An 11,047-nucleotide genomic window follows, 5' to 3' on the forward strand; every position below is an offset into this window, starting at 1 on the left:
AGCACAAAGGGTGAGAGAGGACAGAAGGATGACCCTAGAAAGACTTGGTGGCCTGGGCTATGACTTTACCCAAGATGCAGGAAGCGAATTTGGGTAGGTGGTAGGTAGAGATTTTCATGTATGAAGAAGGAAGGGACTCCTGCTATAGTGTTTATTCTACACCTTATTTCTGACAGAGCTATATTCTGATTTCTCACTTAGAATTTGGATAAATGTGTAACATTTGACACTTCAAAGTTTCTAGAAGCACTATAATTCTGTATTTCTGAAAATCATTCATTGACAAGTCTTGCCTTTGCCTCATGGTTAGCATGTGGGTCGCCTTGTTAGCTTGATACTGCACAATGTGTGGGGTCAGGGCTGGCCCCAGTTTGACATAGGCCCCTCTATTACTGCCAACTTCATAGTAGTTGGAGGCAGAAAAGATGGTTAACACCTAAATAAAAAGAGAAGAGAGACAGGCACTCAGATTCACTGAAGAACTCTTCAACCTCAATCCTAGAGGGCCCAACCCAATTTAGGGGCTGCTATTCCTCTTTGACATCAGTTATGGGTTTATTTGTTTGTTTTAAGTCATTAATGTTGATAGGGCAAGAATTGTGATTCAAGTAATAAAAACTTGAATTCTGATAGAACATCCACAACATATTTTCTTCACATTTTCACTCCAAGTAAAAATAGCAAGGGTCATGGAAAACACTTTATTGATTCAACTTAGAGGCAAGCTGAGTGTAATAAACTGGGATAGCCCTTACAAGTAGCAGGCAAATTAGTTATTAGCTGGTGCGAGACCTCAAAGCAGTTCCCTATAGAGTGTTGTACCTCCTGAGATGCTCTATGAAGAAAGTTTTAATTGTCAATACATTGGGGTCTTAATCAAATTGTGAGTTTTAAAGAGATTATAAAAGTCAAGGATAAATGACTGTAAAGGACCTAGTTACTTTGAGCAAGTGGATAACCAATACAAGGCACAGCTGATTGTGAGGAGAGCCTTAGCTCATCCAGGCCCGGGAGGAACCACTCCCGTGCTACTGTAGAAGGTCCACCCACCTTGCGGCTGTGGCAGAATTCATAGCCTTCAGGTTTGCACTCATGTGAGCGGATCAGGAATTGCAGGTTGTATTTCTGTAGCAACTGTTCTGTCACATTTGGCCCAAAATAACAGCCTCCTCCTCGAACGGTGTTGGCCTTGCAGCCCTCCTGAGCCATGGGATCACTCCACAGTATATCGACAACCTGGAGAGACCAAGAAATAATTTCTTTCCTCAAAACTAGATAGAAACTCATTCAGAGTGATTCCTAAGAAAAGAGGAAGAAGAGGAGGAACAGGAGGAGCAGGAAGGGGAAGATGAAAACATTTGAATAAAAATAAGTAAATAAATTTCCATGCAGTCAATATTTGACATTCATTTATATTTTGGACTTCTGAGGTTTTCTAATACTTTATTATTTACAAAATGAGCATGCTATGTGCATATTGTTTGACAAGCATATACCCACTTTCTTGAAAATAAATCTTACTTGAAAGTTTAACATGTAAAACATAAAAAGGGAGCTTCTCTGCCAGGAGCTTTGACCATGCCAGTGCCCTTCAGTCAGCACTGGTACTCCAAGCTCCTGGACGTTTTCCCCAAAGAGAAGGCAAAAGTCCTGGGACTGACAATAGAGTTTCTCATGCAGCATTTGTAAGGCCCCAAGTCTGGGGAAAGTGCAATTGGACATTTTATTTCTTAAAATAAGTTTAGAATTTTTAAAAGATTTGCAGAGGAGCTGAAAAATTTTTTTTAGCAATTCAGATTCAACTCTATTGTCATTACTCAGGACAACACTGTCAGCCTTACACAGTGAAATATACCCACATGAAATAGTTGGGTGCATTTTGGTTGTCAACACCATACTTTCTAAATGTATTTTTAAAGAAAAAAATGCATTTGATTTGTAAACACCAGTACATTATTTATGAGTCATGTTTTGCAAAAGGAGAGACTTAAACTTTTAAATGTCAGTTCTAAATGGATGTTGAAGTCCAGATCGAGATAACTCAGATCAATAACCTGAACTCACCATCTATCACTGTGAAGTTCCTAGCCTGAGTTCACTGCAACTCTGCCTCTTTCTCACCACCCTCCATCCAATCAATCAGCAAGTTTTGCTAATTGTACCTCTTAAATAATTCTTTCTTTTATTGGATGGATCATAAGCAATTGCCATTTTTATAGGTCAAAATGGTTGAGTACTAGCAAGTTCACACAGTTCTATTAATACTACTACATGAGATTACCATCATCATTCTCACTTGGATTACAACAGTCTTTTAAGGGATCTTCCTGCCAGTCTTGCCCCCCATGAAATGTGCCCTCCACTTAGCTACCAGAGCACCTATTTTGGCAGACACTGTGAGTGCCCACCCAGTATCCGTTCTCTTTCTTCCTTGCTAATAGAACTCTGGTTGGGTGTTTAGGGTGGCAATATGCCTAGCTAAATATGTGCTTTCTCAGTCTCCCTTGCAGCTTGGGGTAGTCATGTGACAGAGTTTTGAAGATTTTGGAAAAGACTTTGGTTGCCTGTTTGGGGAAGAACAGAAGCTACTGAGATAGCCCTTTTGTGCTAGAGCCACAGCAACCATCTTTCTGACACATTAAAACAAACAAACATCTTAATTAACCCAATGATGCTAGGTCACTAAACCAAGTTCACTCAGGCAATAGAGCCCACCTGCTACGTCATCCCACTTTTTATAAAACTCTAACATACATGAGTCATTAGGCAAATATTAATATCTTTCTGGGGTGTTTTAACCCCAGGTAGAGAGAAAGAGGGGCAAAAAGAAAATATCTTGAATTTACATGGACAGAGATTTGATTCTTTTTTTTTTTTTTTTAAATCCTTGATGCCTCTGATGGCAGCTACATTCTAGCGAGCGGCACCTGACCACACTCACCTGCCTCCACTCCTCCAGAGTGGGCTCCAGCAGCTCCTCAGCTTCCGCTGAGTCCGCCTCTGGCGCCAAGGTCCAGGGCTCCTCCTTCTCCTTGATCACGGTGAAACCTGCTTTCTGCCGGCATCTCTCCAGCTCCAGGTCCACCGAGCGCCGCACCTTGCGGGAGAGCTCTCTGGGCTCCAGCAGGCTGCTGCAGGGAACGCTGGAGGAGCGGCCGGCTTTCTGCGCCTTGTGGGAGCTGAGGCGAAGGGGTGACGAGGGAAGGGAGCGGCTCTGGGGGAGAAACCACGGGGAGGGTCTTCCTTCGGAGCTCGTCTGGTTGGCTTTTCCCTTCTCCTCCGCCGGCTTCCCGTTCTCCTTTCTCGTTTTGCACCTCAAGGTGGAAACAATCTAGAAATGTCCAGAAAACACACAGAGGCCAGAATGAAACCGGAAGTCCTTTTTGAATTAGCACTTTGGTATCAGGTCAGCGCTGCTCACACTGGGGTCCGCTGACGAGTGCTGGTCCGTGTGCAAAGCGTTAGTCCTGACCCAGGATGAGACAGGCACAGAACTTGAGCGTAAACCTTTAGAAACTTTCATAGCCATTGGATATTGCTATGACATTCAATCACACGATCAGTCGGCTTGTGCTTTTTTATTTGAATTTAATTTTTCTAGTAATCCATATACGTTGTATTTTACAAAAGTATCGATCTGTGACAAATTGGAAATTTATAAAACCTGGTCCTTCACCACAGATAATTTGATAAATACTAACTTACGTCATTATTTCTCTCTGGGAGCCTAGTGATTTTTAGACAAGGATGAGAAAGGGCACCTCTCTCTCAGGAAGGTGAGCCCTTATTGACTTTTCTGTTGTTCCACAGATACTAAACGAAAGGAGAAATGCAGCTTGAGTTTGAGAGCTGTTGGAATAAGGAAATCTTGACACTAGCTGTGGGATGGCATTTTACAGGAAGTGCCGTCTAACCTGTTATCTCACCCGTTGAGGAAAAATGGGGGAGGGGTAGAGGCACCTCTTTTCAGCCTGAACCTAATAGGGAAGAGGGACTGAGTATGGTCCCTCTCACTGACTTAGAGTCATCATTGTACTGTGACTTGGCTGAGAATATAGTGGACACAAGAATAAAGAATTCTGACCACAGGAAGGGGAGGGGTCAGGCCACAGAGCAGAGCTGTGGCATTGAGCAGCCATTCCCAGTACACCTGAGTGCCACGGGGAAAACTGAGGGGCAAAATTTCCACAAGGATGTCACTGATAAAGGCCTGGTTCACAATGGGAAGGAACTCTGTGGATGTGCATAATCAAGTAACCAGAACTTTCTGCAAATAGATATAAGGACTGTGATATAATAAAACCACGTTTTGGTGTGAACTGGCTTAGGGCAAGAACAAATAAGGACGCTAAAGGGTCAGCAGAACCTGAATGATGTTTGAAGAGGAATCCAGAGAGAACAGTGTGGAACAAAGATTATTCTCTAACATTGGACAAGTGCTGATTATTTTCTGAGCAGTTCCAGCCCTAGGGATAGAAAGTAAAAGGCCACAAAATGTGAATGGCCTCCCAACCACCTCCTGCTCTTCTCACTGCCAAATCACAGCATGGGCCAGACCATCAGTCCCACCCCTCTCAACACACAGGGAACTTTATTTTAAGGATGTTATTATCTGCTCCAAGAGGCATCTTTAATATTGATTCTTAAGGAAAATAATATTGTTAATATAAATTGATCCCTTTTCCAAATAGGAGCTATTCCGGGCACTTTACATGAACTACCTGACTAACCTCGAGGCCACCTCTATGAGACAGGATCTTCAGTTATATAGCTTTACAGGAATTAACTGATTAGCCCTCCCACCCCTATGAGATAGCACCCTCATTTATAGTTCAGATAAGAAAACTGAGGCACAGAGCCCCCAAGGCTGTACCAGGACTGAATCCAGGTAACTGGCCCCAGAGCCCAATTTTCTTTGTGCTTCCCTCCCAAGTGGTCCTTGGAATCTGTACAGATCACAACATCAGCCCTTCCCAGAGCTTTGCAAACCAGCTGTTGAAAAGCTTTTTGCTAAACTACAGAAAACAAACTGTCCTCTAACATTTTCTCAAAGTTCCTACTGCTCCTATGTTTACATAATTAAATGTGATTCTTCCCATAAAATAATCTTCTCTATTGTGATTTGTTGCCTCTACCTCTAGATATGGATGCAGCTAAATAGAAATGTTTGAATGGGGGGCGGGGGGAAGAGGTACCAGATGACATGCAGAATTGACAAAGGAAATGCTGAGAGCTGGTTTTGGGTCCCCTAGGACCCTAGCTCTCTATTAAGAACGTGAAGGGGGTGAGATTGTAAAGATTGTACAGGGGATTTTATGAGTTTTGGAGGGAGATATTAAAAATGTTGTAGGCCTCTCCTCCTCCATCTCTGGCAAGGAATTAACCTTTTCCCCTTCCAACATTGAGCTTGGGTGTACAGAGACACATAACTTGTCTTTTAGTCAACAGACCACAGGGACCATAGCCACCTGATAGATAGGACTTGAATCCAGAAATCCAGAAATCTCAGACTTTGAGCTGGATCCAAGTGTTGGATGAGACTTGAGTGTCAATTCCCTTGGGGAAGGGATGAGCATGATTCTATGTGTGAGAAGAAAAGCATGCATCGAAATCTGGGGAGCCACAGGGGCAGACTAAGGCAATGCTGCTACCCCAACATCTGTCTACCCTTCTTCCTTAGTAATAAGAACTCAGATTACTACAGATACCACCTGGAATAAAGGATATACTTTCCAACCTGCCTTTTAGGTAAGTGTTGACATATGATAGAGTTCTGAACAGAAACATGAATAGAAATTGTATGTATAAACAAATGTCCTTAAGGAAAAGAAACATGCCTTTCTGCTACTCTCTAATTCATGCTGGTTAGAACAGAGTCATGATGGCTGGAGCTCAAGTAGCCATGCTGGGCTATGATGCAACATGATGGAGCAACAAGGGAGCAGGAACCTGGGTCCTTTGTGATGTTACTATACCAGCCCTGGACTGCTTGCCTCCAGCTTTTACTTACTTGAGAAAAAAATAAACATTTAGCCATTGTATTTGAAGTTTTCTGCCACTTCAGTCAGATGTAGTTAATACTATGTATAAATTTTGTAAGGCACATGCACATATATTTTTGTTTAATCCTCACAACATCTACGATATAGTTGTTTATGTCTCTATTATATAGATTTAGAAAATGAGATTACGATAAGTTAAGCAACTTATTCAAGTTCATATAACTATAGGTAGCAGAACTGTTTTCTTTTAATCATAGACTCTTACACTTGAATGGTATCTTAGGCTTCTCTACTCCAACTGCCCAGAATTATCTAGATCAGAGATGACAAACAAATGGCACTAGCTGCTACTCCCCACTGTCACATCCATGACAAACATCTCTACTTGGTCACTGCATACTTACTCCTGAGTTTAGCTGTGGATTCTCAATAGTTTCTCCTTTTGATGGTTTAATGGCTTCTCTTAACAGTCCTTATTAGTCAACTGGAGCCAGCATGTGAGATGATGTTTATTTTATACTGGCATTGAAACTGTACATTATTGTGAAATTTGCACTATTTCATTATTCAGTGAGTACCTTGTGCCTGTCTAGTTTAGACAAAAGCTCCAGGTCAGTCATGTCTGACACTCCACCATGAAGAATCAGGACTTTCTCATCAACCAGAGTGGCCAATGGAAGCCAACAGAAAACATCTTGCAGTATTTTTAGTATTTTCTTGCCATGTATCTGAAAAATGATATGAACAAGATATTAAGTTTCAAATAATCACTCAACTTTTCTGAACTAAGAGAAACTTTTACTTTTATAGGCAATGTACCTTATATTTATGCATCACTTCCTTGGTGAAGCCATATCTAGATTTAGAAGCAAAAATAGATATCATATTTAGCAATAATGCTTATGGCTTGATTGCATTATTAGAAGAATGCATGTTCTATATACATGTACTTAACTATATAGAAAAGAGACTAATCTCCAAAATATTTACAATTACAACATTATCTCTAGGTAAAAAAATTATGGGATATTTTAATTTTCTTCCCTTTGCTTATCCATATTTCTTACTTTTTCAATAGTGAACTTTTATTGTGTATATGATAGAGTACAATATGTGAAAAAAATTAATGGTTTTATTCGAATGGTAGGATATGTGTAAATTTTTAAAATCTTTTAAAATGTTATATACTGTGTATTTTATAAAATTGGAAAACTACTTTCAAAAGGCATCTAACAAATAAGAAGCTCTGACAAAATAACTTTCAACAATTGCAACAAGCGAATATCAAACACCCGAGCCTGTTTGGGTTTGTACCGTAAGTTCACCATATGGTCCTCGTGGTTTCCTCGGTTAAGATGGAACTCTTTTGGGTAAACCAACATGAAGGCAAAAAGAACCATCAGGATCTCTACTGAATCCTTGCCTCTATCGACAAAGTCACCATTGAACACGTAGGCCCTCTCTGGGGACGGGAGGCCATTCTTCCCAGCGAGGAGACAAGTCCAGGAGGAGGTAGTGAGCGAGAGAGTAGGAAATCAGGTTAAGCCAATGTGCATTTAACGGGTACCTCAGATCTAACACCAGTTCTGAGTTTTCTGGTTCTCTTCCATATATGAAATGTCAGTAAAAGATAGAAATGTTTTTATTGGTCTTATGTTATTTTTCCAGCCAGTCTGAGGTCATGACATGCTCATCAAAATAAATGCTTTATACAAAGCCAGAGTGTTGCCATGTGGTACATGTAAAGGGCACTGAACTTGTGATCCAAAGACCAGTTTTAAGTTCTGCCCTCACTATCTTTAATTAGCAATAACAACTGCCATAGATTCCTCAGGATTAAACAAGACAATACATGGCAAAATGCTTTGGGAAATGTAATATGTATAGTTCTATTATATTAATAGAATATTCTTAAATGTTGTTAAAAGCTCTATATTTTATAACTAAAAATGGATATGAAAATAACTTTCAATTGCTTTGATAATAAGTAATTTTCTTTATTTTGAAAAAAATCAATTGCTAAATAAAGATTCCTTCTCTTTATTAACCTCAGATTTTGTATTTTTAAAACAGTTTATAAAAATGTACTAGAAATATAATGCAATGCTGGCTTTTATATATTTGCTACTATGTATTTTAATATTTTATGTATAAATATACTACATATATTTAATATTTTTTAAATCCAAGCAGTACTTAAGTATCTGTTAATAGATAACGCATTCGAACTTCTAAATTAAACCTAAGAGTAAGACAGGAACTTAAATTGAACATTCTTACCTTATAAAATATAAATATCAAGTCATCTAACTGGCCATGTAAATCTCCTAACAAAGACAGAGAAAGAATATCATTTTTGATTGGTCCTTACCATTGTTTCTCATTTTTACTATAAAAAGGAAAATACCCAGAACAGACTAGCGAAGTTGAAAAACTTATGGTTACTCTTTTTTCCGTATGTAAGATAGGGATAAATATTCATTTCCCTTGTTGCAAGGATAGTTAGTATTGAAAGCAGAAAGCATGTTGCTTTTCTTGCATAATTGTAATAAATAGTAAATAACCTATATTCTTATTGAAGCAAAGATGGGACAAAATAGTGCTGGGCTGCAAGCCCAGATGAGAATGGCAGAGGTTTTGCCCCATCCAATGTAGGAACCTGCAACTCACTTAAGGGCTGGCCAGTCTTACAAGATTTTTCAGGAAAAGTTGGAAATCTGGATTTTAATATGAAATCCTTCTATTCTCAAATGTTGGAAACTAATTTTAAAAATTTAAGACCATTTTAGGGTAAACAAGACCTATCTGCATGTGGCCTAGAAGTGACATTTTACAATCCTTGATGTACTAGTCTGCCTCTCCTAAGTTAAAGTGTGGGGCGTCGATCTATAATGGATGTTAAAACAACACTGCAAACATAAGAAGATGGAGAAAATCATCATTAACAGGATTTCTCTCTGGGACAATATATGTGAAGGAAGTAATAATTCTCTAGGCATCGGGGCCTACTCAAGTAACAATCAATAAACTGTCTTCTAACGAGGTGGGGGAGTCTGGCTATTTGCATGGATTTTGTTCTGAATGGAGAGCACGAGTTTGGGAACTCATATATAATTGCTTGAGAAAATAAAGCAGAGGGTAGTCCCTTGCACGCCACTGTTCTCTTTTACTGTACCACCTCTAGTTTTAGTAAGTGTGGAGCGAATCAGTGTGAAGGAGTGAACTTGGCTGCCCACATTGCCATCGCCCCACCTCCAAGTCCCACTTTTCCTCCTCCCCCATCACGGCAGAGTTTTCTTGTTTGAGTCTGGCTTGTATAGCCATTTCTAACCAGCTCTTACCACACACTGTGATCTCCTCACTGTAACAGGTCGACAGCCGGTTGATGTTTGGCAGTTGTACCAGGTGTTTCCTAGTCTCATGCAAAAGATTCAAGACATAGCGAGCATGGAGCTGCTACTAGGAGGAAGAGGAGGAGGGGAACAAAGCGACACTGGTATTCCTGATGGAAAATGGACCTCACATTTACAGGTAATGACTCCATCACCAACCCCAAAAGTGACTTTAGTAGTCTACCCCAGGACCTTATGCACGGATCCTTTCTTTTCCACCCGTCTTCTACACTTGTTTCTGCTTTTCACTGTCCCCCAAATATTGGATTGATTTCCTCTTTCCTATGCACTCTATGAAAGCCTCCTTTGCCTTTAGCTAAGGAGAAACACATGGTTGTTTCAGCGAAGTGTGAATAAGTACATGCATGTTGATGGTACTGAGTGATCCTGATCTTACTGGGAAAATCATCCCAACTCCTCCTGCAGTGAATTATATTCATGTAAAAGAGGAAAAAGATTGGAATCTGGCATAGAGCCAGAATCTGACCACTTCTTGCTACCTCTGCCTCTATCACTAGGGTTTCAAGACACTCTCATCTTTTGCCAGGACAATTGCAGTAGTCTCTTAACTGTCTCCCTGCTTCAGCCCTTGCTCCCTATACTCTATTCAGTAAACAGAATGATAATTTTAAAAAGCAAGCCAGCCAGATGATATCATTCTTGTGCCCAATGTCTCCCTATCTCTTTCAGAAGAATAAAAGTCTACCCCCGCCCCCTGCCTCCATCTCCTAATGCTCTTCCCTCGCTCCTTCCTCTCCAGCCGCGATGGCCTTCCTGAGGTCCCTGAGCAGTCCAGGCAAGGCATTGCGTCAGGGCCTTTCCATTTGTTCTCCCTGCCTGGAATGATTTTCCTCAGCTGTCCACATGGTACATTCCCTCACCACCTTCGACCTTTGCTCAGAAATCACCTTTTCAGTGACACCTTCCCAGACCACTCTATAAAACTGCCATCTCTCTCGCCTAGAATTTAGTTTATTCTTTGGCACAGCTCTTATCACCTTTTAATATAATATATAATTTCCTTACTTGTTATTTATTATTTCTTGTCTGTCTCCCCACTAGAATGTCAGCCCCATGAGGGCAGGGATTGGTGTCTGTCTTGCTCACGGCTGTATCCCCCGTGCTCAGAACAGTGCCTGCATATAGCCATGCTTAATAATTATCTGTGGGATTACATGACTAGGAGGAGAAGTTTTCAGTGCATAAAAAGCAGCCAATCAGCCACTGGTCCTAGCGAAGCAAAGGGGGAATGGAATCTCTCTAGCGGACCCGTGACAAGAACATCCTAAACCCAGGGCCATTCCTTCTGAGCTGGTCTGTTCTCCCTCCACACATGACACGGAGTTGATAACAACTCAGGTTCCGGGCTAAACTTACTTGCTTCAGTCTGAAAGCTTCCACCAGGGCAGTTGCATGGTCAGGAAGGAGTGGGAAGGAGAGGCGTGGCCCTGTGTAATTGTCTGGCACCTCTATGGATTCATAGTCACTGAATTTCTCCATCTCAGAGTCCCGGCGCACTCTTTCCTCAGTAAACATGCGGTTCAGGAAGTCCCCTAGTCAGGATAGAGAAAGTGGGCCAGCTTATGATCAGATGTGCAGTCCATGGACAATGCAGATTTCTTCCCTGGACTGTACTTGAACTGGGACCTGGCA

At 40.9% G+C, this 11,047-nt stretch overlaps 1 protein-coding gene across 1 annotated transcript in view; it reads right to left on the minus strand.

Annotated features, from left to right (window-relative positions):
* PPEF2 (protein phosphatase with EF-hand domain 2) overlaps positions 1-11,047 on the minus strand; it is a 48,546-nt gene that overhangs the window by 31,063 nt on the left and 6,436 nt on the right. The window contains exons 5-12 of the mRNA XM_011360627.1: positions 9,344-9,458; positions 8,283-8,329; positions 7,317-7,483; positions 6,822-6,858; positions 6,581-6,730; positions 2,942-3,331; positions 1,051-1,236; positions 294-436 (exon numbers count right to left, since the gene is read on the minus strand). Of these exons, the coding sequence (XP_011358929.1) occupies positions 294-436; positions 1,051-1,236; positions 2,942-3,331; positions 6,581-6,730; positions 6,822-6,858; positions 7,317-7,483; positions 8,283-8,329; positions 9,344-9,458 (1,235 nt within the window). The remainder of the gene's footprint in view (positions 1-293; positions 437-1,050; positions 1,237-2,941; positions 3,332-6,580; positions 6,731-6,821; positions 6,859-7,316; positions 7,484-8,282; positions 8,330-9,343; positions 9,459-11,047) is intronic.

Source organism: Pteropus vampyrus, unplaced genomic scaffold (assembly GCF_000151845.1).
Source record: "Pteropus vampyrus isolate Shadow unplaced genomic scaffold, Pvam_2.0 Scaffold56, whole genome shotgun sequence".
NCBI lineage: Eukaryota > Metazoa > Chordata > Mammalia > Chiroptera > Pteropodidae > Pteropus > Pteropus vampyrus.